The 13024-nt window shown below is 39.7% G+C and overlaps 1 protein-coding gene across 1 annotated transcript in view; it reads right to left on the reverse strand.

The window, feature by feature from the left end:
- Positions 1-13024, reverse strand: part of Blmh (bleomycin hydrolase) — a 49417-nt gene that overhangs the window by 16669 nt on the left and 19724 nt on the right. The window contains exons 7-11 of the mRNA XM_013016549.1: positions 11355-11510; positions 9859-10017; positions 9654-9721; positions 7530-7647; positions 5376-5445 (exon numbers count right to left, since the gene is read on the reverse strand). Of these exons, the coding sequence (XP_012872003.1) occupies positions 5376-5445; positions 7530-7647; positions 9654-9721; positions 9859-10017; positions 11355-11510 (571 nt within the window). The remainder of the gene's footprint in view (positions 1-5375; positions 5446-7529; positions 7648-9653; positions 9722-9858; positions 10018-11354; positions 11511-13024) is intronic.

Here is a 13024-nt window from a genome sequence, read left to right on the forward strand (position 1 = left end):
TAACACACTAATATAAAACACAGATATTGGGGTGGGAAGGTGGCTCAGTGGTAGAGTGTTTGCCTTTTATGCAAGAGGCCCTGGGTTCAATTCCTCAGCACCACATAAGCAGAAAAAGCCAGAAGTTGCACTGTGGCTCAAGTGGTAGAGCACTAGCCTTGAGCAGAAGAGCTCAGGGACAGTTCCCAGGCTCAGAGCTCAGGCCCCACAACTGACAAAACAACAACAACAACAAAAAACAACAACAACCCCCCCCAAAAAAAACAAACCACAGATCTTTTCCTTGCTTTACAATATTTAACCTCCCTCCTTCTCCCTCTTCCTACCCCTCTCTCCAGAGTTTGACTTAGGATCTAGCATTTGGTTGGGCTTGCTTGTTCAGCTGGCGCTCTACTACTACTTGAGCCACAAAGTTACCCTAGCTTTTTGCTGGTTATTTTGGAGATGGACTCGAAGACTTTTCTGCTGCCCAGGATAACTTTAAAAAGTGATCCTCTCTATCTCAGTCATCTAGCTAGGATTATAGGGATGAGCCATTGGAACTTAGCTGTTTATATTCCTGTAAATTGGTATCACTACTAAAACCTAGTGATTACTAGAAATGGAAAGTATATAGATGAAGGCAAGGCAGGCCGGGTACCGGTGGCTCACACCTGTAATCCTCAGAAGGCTAAGATCTGAGGATCGCAGTTCAAAGCCAGCCAGGGCAGGAAAGTCCCCTTGAGACTCTTATCTCCAATTAACCACCAGAAAACCAGAAGTGGTGCTGTGGCTCAAGTGGTAGAGGGCTAACTTTGAGCTGAAAAGCACACAGACAGCATCCAAGCCCAGAGTTCAAGCCCCATAACCGACCAAAAATAGCCAATAGTCCAGCCAGGTCTAGACAAGCCATAACTTTAGTCCTAACCTATATGATAACTAACATATAACAATCCCAATTACAAGAACCAAATCAACCCAGAGAAGAAACAGGAGAAACAGGCATTTATCTGAATCAAGAGAAAAACAACTTTAACCATATATCTAAGGTTTGCTACATGTAATCAAATCTTTCTAATTTCAGACAGGCATCCATTTCTTTTTTTTTTTAATTGAATTTGACTTTACTATCATTTTTAAAATCTCTCCTCTCAAGAAGAGTGATAAAAGAAATAGCCATTTGTTAAAATTGCAGATTGATAAAATCTTTTTTTGGGGGGGGTTTCGGTCGTGGGGCCCGAACTCTGGGCCTGGGCATTGTCCCTCAGCTCTTCAGCTCAAGCTAGGGCGCTACAACTTGAGCCACAGCGCCACTTTGGGCTTTTTTCTTTTTGCTTATGTGGTGCTGAGGAATCAAACCAAGGGCCTCATGCATGCAAGGCAAGCGCTCTACCACTGAGCCACCTTCCCAGCCCCTGATAAAATCTTTTAAAATCATCTGGCTTCAATAAAACATTTTTACCTGCAGAAGGTTGTTACAGTGTAGGCATATTTCCATTTCCCGTTGAAGAGAAAATGGGATATGGAATAAACAATGATCTATAGGCACTTCCTGAAGGCTGATGGATGAGAGCATATTCTCAAGACCAACTCAATGGTAAATATGGCAATGCATAAGTACTCAATTTTTGAGTTCTGGTAAATGCATGCTGGGTCAACCAGTACTTAGGACTTTTTGTTTTAAAAATCTTGCTGTCTTCTATCCCAGAACACTGAATAATATTAAGAAACTGATATTCCAAGTGCCTTGATGTTTTACCAGTCTTGATGGATAGAGGAGGAACTATTGTAGCCTCTGTATGTGAAGGAAGACACACCAAACAATGTTGTAGAACTCTTATGTTTATAGGTGAAGCCATGTGGTAAAGCCAACTTAAGTCTTTAATGAAAGGTACAATCTGTAAGGAAGAGTGGGGTTTCTCGACAGCACATATAATTGGTATGAATCCTTTCCTCGGTGTTGTTTTTGAGATAAATGACAGTACTAAAAATAATCTTCCCGTTTACAACCAGCAAGTCAACAATGACATCAGCCCAGCGGAAGTACACTGGACCACAACTTCTGCTGATTCGCCATTTCCAAACAAAGTCACAGGGCAAAGAGAAGGCAGAAAACTAATTGCAGGGCAGACTTCATGATGACAGACCAAAAGCAACCACTTCAGGATGCAGAAGATAGGCATCCTTTTTTTTTTTTTTTTTGGGTCGGTCATGGGGCTTGAACTCTGGGCCTGGGCACTGTCCCTCAGCTTTTTAGCTCAAGGCTAGTGCTCTATCACTTGAGCCACAGTGGCTCTTCTGGCTTTTTCTATTTATGTGGTGCTGAGAAAACGAACCCAGGGCCTCATGCATGGGAAGCAAGCACTCTACCACTGAGCCTCCTAGATGCCCCTAGGCATCTTTTTTTGTTGTTGTTGTTGGTCATGGGGCTTGAACTCTGGGCCTGAGTGCTGTCTCTCAGCTCTTCAGCTCAAGGCTCTACCACTTGAGCTATAGTGCCACTTCCCATTTTCTGGTGGTTTATCGGAGATAAGAATTTCATAGGCTTTCCTGCCTGGGCTGGCTTTGAACCATGATCTTCAGATCTCAGCCTCCTGAGTAGGATTACAAGCATGAGCCACTGGTGCCCAGTTCTAGGCAACCATTTTTTAAGCACTATCAATTTACAGATTTAACTAAGCTATAAGTTATTTTTAATCTTTAACAACCACAAAACAATTACAGATATCACAGAAAGGGGACATGCAATAACCTAATATTGCAGAGAATGCAGTAAGAGCAATCCTATTTGTTTAAATAAACACTGAGCTGCTGAATTTCATAGCAGCTCCTGGGGACAGTTAGCCAAAATCTACCAATAATCGTTTTCATGTGGAGATGAAAAGATTTGGAATGATGTATTCAACAACCTTCAGATTTGAGGCATCACACGCAACTGCTCAATCAGCATAACAAAATCCTGTCAAATCCCAAGCTTGGGTTAATGGCTCTTCTTAGTACATTTCAAATATGAATGACAAGAAGCCCTATCTGATTATTTCCAAGCTCCCATACCACATAAACCATTTCACTTTTTTGCTCTTCGTATGCCTATGGTTCACTGAGGAATGTGGTTAGAAAAATCACTATTCTAAACATAAAGGCATGACTATAGTGGTAGAGAGCTTATCTAGCAAACAAGAAGCCCTGGGTTCAATCCTCAGAACCAAAATGACAGACAGACAGATGGGACGGATGGTGGATGGATGAATGAACAAATGGATAGAGCTGCTAAAATCTCCTTTTCTTCTCTCTCTCTTGAAAATATCTGCTAATTCCTATTGGGTGAGATAAATGCTGAAGATTAGTTTTCCAAGTATCTGTGTATCTTTTTTTTTTTTTTTTTTGGTAGGTTGTAGGGCTTGAATTTTGGACCTGGGAGCAGTCCCTCAGCTCTTCAGCTCAAGGCTAGAGCTCTACCACTTGAGCCACAGTGCCACTTCCGGCTTTTCTGTTTAGTGGTGCTGAGGAATCAAACCCAGGATCTCATAAATGCAAGGCAAGCACTCTACCACTGAGACACCTTCCCAGATCTGTCTGTTCATCTTATTTTTCTAGTTTTCCTACTTAAGACTTTCAGTCTTCTACTCAGTTTAGTAAACTTAAGGGTTTACCAGACTCTTCAGAAAGAGTTTGCTATAAAATGTCACGGACAGGGCTGGGATGTAGCTCAGTGGCAAAGCGCTTGCCTAGCAAGCGCAACGTCCTGGGTTCGATCCCCAGTACCAAAAAAGAAAAGACAAAAAAAATACAGTTAAAAAAAAAATGTCACCGACACATAGGTGTTAATATCACATATGTGTTGGCAGCTGCCACTTTTGCTTTGAAACACTAAAAATTAAAGCATAAAAACTTCCCTTAGTAGCTTATACTTATAACCCTAGCTACTCAGGAGGCTGAGATAAGAGAAATACAGTTTGAAGCCAACATATGCAGGAAAGCCCATGAGACTAGAAACAATGGTGGAAGTGGAGCTTCCTTCAGGACAGTCCTCAAGCCCTGAGTTCATGCCTCAGGACAGTCACCAAACAAAACAAAATTCCTTTTAGAAAGGCCTTCTCTACTATTAAAAACAATGTTCAAAAGTACTATCTCAAAGTTTTTAAACAACATAAGCTTTTAATCAGTAACAATTTTTTTTAAGCCAGTAACGGGATTTGAACTTAGGGCCCTGCACTTACTTCTTGGCTTGCTTGCTGGCATTCCATCACATTTAAGCCATTTCTCTAATACAAGCATTGTGTTGGTTAGCTGGAGATAGAGCCTCCTGCTCTTTTTTTCTGCCTAGGCTGTCTTAAAACCAGGATTTCCCACTTTCTGAGCAGCTAGGATTACAAGCATGAGTCACTGATCTCACTGGTGTCTGGCTCAATAGTGATCTTTAGGTTGGCTGGATTATTAAAAAATTTTTTCGTTTTCTTCTTGTTGTTAACCATATTTAAAATTTTTCCTACAACTCACATATTTAATGTTATTTTGTTTAGCCAACTAATTATTTTTGTGTGTGTATATGCACTGCTCTTTGGGCTTGAACCAATTTATAACTTATTCATTATAACTTACTCATGACTTCTGGCAGGGTTTTGACTGGCTAATACTAAAAAAATTCTAAAATGGCAACTGAAGTTCTGGTTCTTCTTTAGGTTTCCCAACTTCCAAGGAATCTTAAATTCCTGAAGAGATGAGCAAACTGGCTCGAGCTTCTAATCCTATTTGGTAAGCAGAGAATGGAGATTGTGGTTCAAGGCCAGGCTGGGCATAAAAGTTTCCAACACTCCATCTCTACCAAACCAATTTCTGGATACAATGGTACCCACTTGTTATCCCAGCCCAGGCCAGCTGGAGCATAACCAACACATCTATCTAAAAAATGACCAGCATGAGAAGAAGCTAGAAGTGTGGCACGACTGATAAATTGCCTGTTTGTAGGTATAAGGGCCTCAGTCCAATCCCCCAGGACCGAAAAAAAGAGCCCAAAGACAATCTATTTTTGCCAGTGCACTTTCCCACTGGGAAGGCTTCTTTCTAAAGCACTTATACAACACGTGAAAATATACCAAATGGTAAATCACAAGTGTCTTGGCAAAAGATGTTCAACCTTCTCATTAACTAAGAGGGTCTGTTAAAAGTCTAGTAGAGTCAATGTTAATCAGTCTCAAAGTCAGCCTAGGGGTTCAAGCATGCCATGTGGCCATAGTAACCTGCGGCCAACCACATGCTTCTATCTTTCTGTAGAATAGTTTAGTCAATAGGACAAATACTGAAGAATCTTCTGTACTGGAGCAGCCTCTCCTCAAGGGAAGTAGAGCTGTGCAGACCTCAATTACCTAGAGATAGTAATTCAACATGAAGCTTACCTTTGTGGCCATGGTCTTCACCCCATGAATTCTCCACTCTCCATTTCACAAAAGCACCATCCTGATCATCCTATAAAAAAGTAGATGAAAGGGTCCAGTCTAAAACTAGAATCCTCCTGCCTTGGTGTCACATAATTTTAGCTCTTCTGCAGTCACCCAACAGCTTGCTCTATAACCAGGATATAAATGATCAAGGCTATATCCTTCCTACTGTGGTAAAAGTACAACAAAACTAACAAGCCTTTCTTCTTTATATTCTGCTCTATGCAGAAAATAGACAAGTAAAAATGCTAATTGAATAATGCTAAGGGAAACAAAAATCTATTAAATTACTAAAAGCAGTGAGAACCATCTGAAGTCAAGGATTCCCATTTTTAGTCAATCAGATTCTTCAAAAGGCATCTCACTGCATTATTTTAGAGATGATTCAAAGACCTGAGCAGAGTTTTTTTTGTTTTTGTTTTACAAACCAAATAAAAATATTCTTATCATATGTTTGATTTTCTACTCATGGAAACCAAGTAATAGTACTCAGCAAATATGTTTTTACTGATTCAGAAACACAAATATTGAACTTAATACAAAAGAGACTGAACAGCAAAGCAAAATAAATTTTCCTAAGCCTCAGGCAACAAACAAACCCCACCTTTTATCTTCATTATTAAAATAAACTCAATTTTCACATTTTTAAAGACACTGATATGTGTACAGTGATACCATGACAAACTTCATTTAGAGTCTGTTATGATAGAGAGAACAAAAGGAAGGCTTCATTTGAGCAAAGATTTTTCTCTCTTGTATTTATTCAGGGCATTTGTTGATGTCAAAACAGCTTAAATCTTTGTAGCAAGAAGAAAGCACTGACCCTTGTATCATCTCCTCATGAATTCACCTGTCAGCTCCCACTGTGTCTCACTTCATGAAGAGTCTTCATCCATGTGAGACCTGATTCCCCCCTTTAGCTTTGCTGACATGAATACTCTACTCTAGTCTTCGATCTTAGTAATGTCAGTTTCCGTAACTCAGCCAACAAACCAACCCACAAGTTTCAAACACTAACCTGTACTAAAGTAAGAAACCATACATTCTCACGTTTGAAATATAAACAAAACACAAAATTAATAGTTTTAAAATTTCATTTAGCTATTTTTGTACTGGTACTGGGCACTGTCCCTTAGCTTCTGTGCTCAAGGCTAGCACTCTACTACTTGAGCCATAGCTCCACTTCTGACTTTTGGGTGGTTAAGGTTAAGAGTCTCATGGACTTTCCTGCCAGAGCTGGCTTCGGACCATAATCCTCAGATCTCAGCCTCCTAAGTAGTTAGGAATGCAGGTGTGAGCTAGTAGTGCCCACCTTATGTTTCTATGATTATAAATCTACTGGGCAGGGTAGCAAAAAAAATTCCTTATTAAAGTTAGTTTCTAAAAAACTTATAGTCTGTGACTTTTTTTCCAGTATGCTAGAAGGAGAACATAATTACTTGTAAGGGTAAAGAGTTAAAAGTTCCAAGTCTTCTTTTCCTTATGGTCCTGAGAATAGGGACTAAACTAATCATTCTACAGCTTAGAAGTGAGGAAGCTAATTTGTGAAAGATGAATTTTCAGCTATTGTTTCCAACACTAAGTCTTAGAAATAGTGATATTTACTAGGCATAGTTCTTCACAGTAAGTGCGAAATACTTCACATCCAACTTCCTACAGCTAAGTACTAGGCTTGGTGGTCACAAATTACTGTTATTTACATCTTGCTACAGAAGCATCTTAATCACAAATGAAAGGTAGGTAAGTCTGAATATAGTTCAATCAAGACATGAACACTTTAGGGGCACATTTTGAATTCTTTGTGAAATTGAAATTATTTTCTAAGCTCCTTTGCAGACCTCTCTTTACACTAAGACCTTCCAAAGTTACAGAGAAGCAGTTACGTCCTTACTCTTTGCTGATCCAAATTCTGCTATTTATGGAAATTTCCTATTTTTATTACCCTCTGAGCATATAGCCAAACCTAAGTGACATAGGTACAATGTCTTACACGGAAGCTAACTTTCAACAGAAATCATGTAATATACCATGAATGTAGCTCTGCTAAACACTCAGCAGGAAACTGAGGATCCATCTGTGCAAACATGGCAGCAGGTATGCTGTGGGTCCTACCTTCTCTGAGAAAGCAGTGAAGGTCATGGCGTGGGTCATAAGTGACTCACCAAAAGCCAACCTCTCAGCCTTATTCATGTTCTTCAAGGAGACACCAAACACTAACTCATGGTCATAGCTGGAAAAAGAATGACAGCGCAAGATAAAGGGAAGACAACAATTGCTTGACTATAAAAGGAGCCAAGAAGACAGTGTGAGTTCTAGCTGCAGCTCTTTAGAGAATATGGCACACACAGAACTTAGTCTGTCATGTGTCACAAAATTAGTCAAAAAAAAGTGTAATGACTAAACTAATTCCTCCATCAAATGTTGACAAGATCAGTTTACTGTATTATTTTGGCAATAAAACTTTTATTTCAATTATTTTTTGTTTGTTTAGGCTTGAACTTAGAGCCTCATGTTCTCCCTTAACTTTTTCACTTAAGATTGGCACCCTACCACTTGAGCCATATCTCTGCTTCCAGCTTTTTTGCTGTTTAGTTGGGAGTTCAGAGTCTCATGGACTTTTCTTGCCATGGCTGTCTATGATCTTGATCCCAGATCTCAGCATCCTGAATAGCTAGGATTATAAACATGAGCCACCAGTGCCCAGCTACTAGGAAAACTTTTAAAAAGTTGAAAAAAGCCTTTGAAGTAACATTTTACAAAATGGGCCCTTTCAGGATGGTAGAACCTTTTGGTTTCTGAATTCATTGAAACTGCTGATAGTGAAATTTAAATACACAATGCCCAAAATATTGGATATTGTTTAAAAAATAAGCCACTAATCCTTTCTTTAGGAGACTTTTCTTTTTTCTTGTTAACTATCAAGATATTTACTCAAACCTGAGCATGGTCGTGCATCTCCGTAATTCTAGCACCTGAAGGCAAGAGCAGGAGGATTCAGAGCTCAAGGTAGCCTGAGCTACTTGGCTAGTTCCAGGCCAGCCTGTACCACATCATAGTGAGACCCTGTCTCAAAAAAGGAAAAAAAAAAAATCAAGAAAGATGAAATACAATGCAACTATGTATTTAAAAAAATCAAATCAAACTACTATAAAAAAAAATATGCCAGGTGTCAGTGGCTCATGCCTGTAATCCTAGCTACTCAGGAGGTTAATATCTGAGGATCTCAGTTTGAAGCTGGCTGGGGCAGAAAAGTCCCTGTGAGACTCTTATCTCCAATTAACTACTCAAAAACTGGAAGTGGCACTGTGGCTCAAAGTGGTAGAGTGCTAGTGTTGAGCACAAAGAGGCTCAGGGACAGTGCCCAAGCCCTGAGTTCAAGCCCCACAACCGACCAAAAAAACAAAAAAAAAAAAACAAAAACAAAGGCAAGGGCTCACCCCTGTAATTCAAACTGCTCAGAAGGTAGAGACTGGGAGGATCCCGGTTTGAGGTCAGGGCAAGCAAAAGTTAGCAGACCCCACCTCATGCAGTAAGTTAGGCCTGATAGTGTATACCTGTCATCAGAGCTATGCAGGAGGCATGAATAAGACGTTTGAGGACAAGGCTAGTCCAAGCAAAAACTCCAAACCGTATTTGAAAAATAAACTAAAATAAAAGGGCTGGGGTGTGGCTCAAGTGGTAAGAGTACCTGAGTTTAAATCCTAATACCATTTAAAAAAATGCACTTACTCAATTTCTTACCACTAATAATAAGTAACTCTAAAATGGTATATTTTAACAGTCAAAGAATATTGTATGATTTTAGTCTGTAAATGGGTCTTCAATATCATGAAAGACAAGAAAGTTTTAAGGTATGCCAACAAATTACAAAATACTTAAGATATCAAGGTGAGCAGTTTAAGATGGTTCAAATAGCAAACACGAGGTCCAGAAAGCCTTTCATCACATTCCCAAAAGTGCACTGAGCAGATTTATATGGGAATCAGTTGTGTTTTTAGGGTTTTCTAATACAGGATGGTTTTTTAGGAACACCCATGATTTATGCTCAAGTATGATCTTGAGTTACTGGCTAACACAGTCAGATATGTGAAGTTTTTGCTATAAGACCTAATATGCTACAGGATGTAAAGAAAGAGACCCACTCTTAGGAAATTTTAATCTTGGGATGAACCTCAGCAGAGTCATTAAGGATCAAGAGTACTCTCAACTTTTCTATTTTCAGTTTCTTGTACTCACACATTCATGTCACTGAGTCCCAGCTTGCCATTGAAGTGTTTTCCAACGTCACAGCCAAACCACACAGCCTACAGATAAAGCAAAGAGGAAGTCAGCATAAACTCTATCTTAGTATTATACTTAGTATACTTAGTATTATTTTTTTTTCAAGCAGGATACTTAGTATTATTTTAACCCCAGTGTGAGAAAGAAAAACAATACTAACCTCTCCATCTTTGATGGAAGCAGCAACCATTTTTTTCAAGAAGTCAATGGGCTGGTTATTATATAGAGTTTTTCTTCCTCCAACCATATTGCTCAAGTAGTCTACGGTGTAAAGTTTGTTGTACTTGTGCTGGGGCCTTGGGTCATTCACAAAACAAATCTTTTGAGATCAAGAACATGCCGATTAGAGCACAAAACCAGGAATGTCAAGCAAGACACACACTTCTCCTCAAGGTTCCTATGTTTGCATCAAGCTCATCATCTCTACCTACAAAAATAAATATGACAGCCTCAATGTAAAATAACTACGAAAGAAAAAGTAGAAAAACACATGTGAGAAAGGTCCTTGCAAATTCTCATTAGTGCAAGGGACACATATGGAAGCTGCATCTGACTTTTCTATATTGGTAAGGACTGCCTCAAAACTAATTGCGAAAAATTGCACTTGTGGAGTAAGACAAATTGGGACAGCCTATCACTGTGAAGCTCCCTGATCTCAAGTTATAAGACAGGATTCACCCAGAAATCTACTTTGCTTGCAAGAGGATCAAGGAAAGAAGCTCTGGTTATCTTGCTAGGCAGATGAGGAAGACCTGAGGGACAGGAAGGACTAGGAAAAGCAATGCTTCCTCTAAAAAGGAAGTTCCCAGAGGAGGCAGGAGATGGTGGTTCCCACCTATAATCTTAGCTACTCAGGAAGTGAAGACCTTGAGGAGTTTTGCTTAAGATTAGCCTGGAAAAATGTTTGTGAGACCCCATCTCAACCAATAAAGAGCTCAACACAGCGGAATACACTTGTCATTCTAGCTATGTGAAAAGCATAAATAGGAGAATCACCATCTAAGTTGACCAAGGTATAAATGTAAGACCCTACTCAAAAAATAACTCAAGGTTGGGCTGGGAAGGTAGCTCAGTGGTAGAGTGCTTGCCTTGCATGTATGAGGCCCTGGGTTCAATTCCTCAGCACCACAGCCAGAAGTGGCACTGTGGCTCAAGTGGTAGAGCGCTAGCCTTGAGCTGAAGAGCTGAGGGACAGTACCCAGGCCCAGAGTTCAGGCCCCACGACTAGCAAAAAAAAAAGAAAAAATAACTCAAGGTAAACATAAGGTTCTCAATTTAAACCCAAGTACCACCCAAAGAAAAGTAAGGTTCCTAGAGGGGCCCATAGTATGGAGGTGCACTAAGTCCATGGTAAGAAATATCTCATTTACATAGTCTTTGCAGAATAACTGTGGGCCCAAACCAGGGGCATGTGGGAGTTAACCTGAGTGTTGTCACAGTCAGAAAAGTCTTAAGGGAACACTGGGAAAGGTAATATATCCTGGCTTGGCTTGACTAACTAGGCATAACAATTTCTTCAGAGAAAGAAAAATAAAAAGTTTGTTTAGCATCAAATTTGATGATCATGCACATTAACTCAACATTCTTCTACTCTTTCTCATAGTCAACAGGTATTTCAAAATAAACAGCCAGCGGCTGCCAGTGCCAGTCTCCAACCTTATCTTCCATATTGAAGAGTGGCTTGACATGTTCTCTGTAAAACTCCAAGGGTGAAATGGGGCCAATCTTATGATAATTCTTATCTTTATCTCGATACTCCCAGGTGAATGTCTCTGGAGGATTACCCAAACAGATGCACACCACTCTGAAAATCTGCAAAAGAGAACAGATAAGCAATAGCTAAGGATGAAGTGTTATTTTCAACTTTTCCATTTTCCTTAAGCTTGGGCAAAGTAAGAAATTAGTGGCTAAATTCAAGCCAGGGCTGGGAAGGTGGCTCAGTGGTAGAGTGCTTGCCTTGCATGCATGAGGCCCTGGGTTCAATTCCTCAGCACCACATAAGCAGAAAAAGCCAGGAGTGGCGCTGTGGCTCAAGTGGTAGAGCACTAGCCTTGAGCTGAAGGACAGCACCCAGGCCCAGAGTTCAGGCCCACGACTGACAAAAAAAAAAAAAAAAAAAATTCAAGCCAGAAGTTTCAACCAGAAATCTAATACTGCTCCAAAAATTTTAAGATTGATGCTTGTGGCTTGATTATCAGTTAACTCCAAGTTCTCAAATAAACACTCTACACAATGAAACTTCAAAATGTTAATGTCTTGTGCTTAGTACTCATCCTGCAAATTAAACTTCCTTAGCAAAGAAACTTGCCCACCATTGATAACCAGCAATGTTGCTGCTCTCCTGATATGTCAAGTGACAATGACATAATTTATAAACAAATTTCCTTTCCTTTATGCATTGAGGTTTTCCTTTGATTGTGATGGTGGTCTCTATTCATAGAACAGTCATTAACTGAATTTTTGGCTGGAGCTTGGATGGTGATGCTTGTTAAAAGTAATATTTGAAAAACAAGCAACTTTTAGTAATATGATATCATATTTTTTTAAGATTGCAAGACAGTAATGTATTATTTGAGGGGGGAGGCAGGAGCAAAACTGGGGATTGAACCCAGGGCCTCAAAAGTGATACAAGTATTCTACCACTAAGTGACATCACAATCCTTAAATAACAAATTTCCTAATGATGTCCTTACATCTTCAAGTTAGCCTCAATATAATCTGAAGATACATTTACACTGTTTTCATTTTATAGAATAGCAAAAATAGAAAAATAAAAACCTTATAAAAGTCAGAATATATAAAGTACTTCCTTTTCTATCTTAATTCTCGTATTTTTTTAAGACATAATGCTGTAATTTACCTCTTCTTTTCTGCCCAGTCACCACATTGACCAAACTCCATCTCACATATGCCTACACTGTTTGTACCAAATAAATCCAAATTCCCACGAACTCATTTACTTATATACATTCAGTAAGAATATAACATGCATTGCTCCTAAGTGTACACAACTCAATTCATTATTTCTTATGTCCTAGGGCTTGAAATCAGACCATAGATGCCATCCCTGAGCATTTTTGCTCAAGGCTAGTGCTCTACCATTTGAGCCACAGCTCCAACCTCTTTTTTTGTTGGCTGTGGGGCTTGAACTCTGGGCCTAGGCCCTGTCCAGGTGAACACTCTACCTCTTGACTCACAGCACCACTTCTGGTTTTCTGGTGTTTAATTGGCGATAAGAATCTCACGGACTTTCCTGCCAGGCTGGCTTTGAACTGCAATCCTCAGGTATCAGTCTCCAGAGTAGCTAGGATTACAGGTAGGAGCCA

This window comes from Dipodomys ordii, unplaced genomic scaffold, assembly GCF_000151885.1.
Source record: "Dipodomys ordii isolate 6190 unplaced genomic scaffold, Dord_2.0 Scaffold31, whole genome shotgun sequence".
Taxonomy (NCBI): Eukaryota; Metazoa; Chordata; class Mammalia; order Rodentia; family Heteromyidae; genus Dipodomys; species Dipodomys ordii.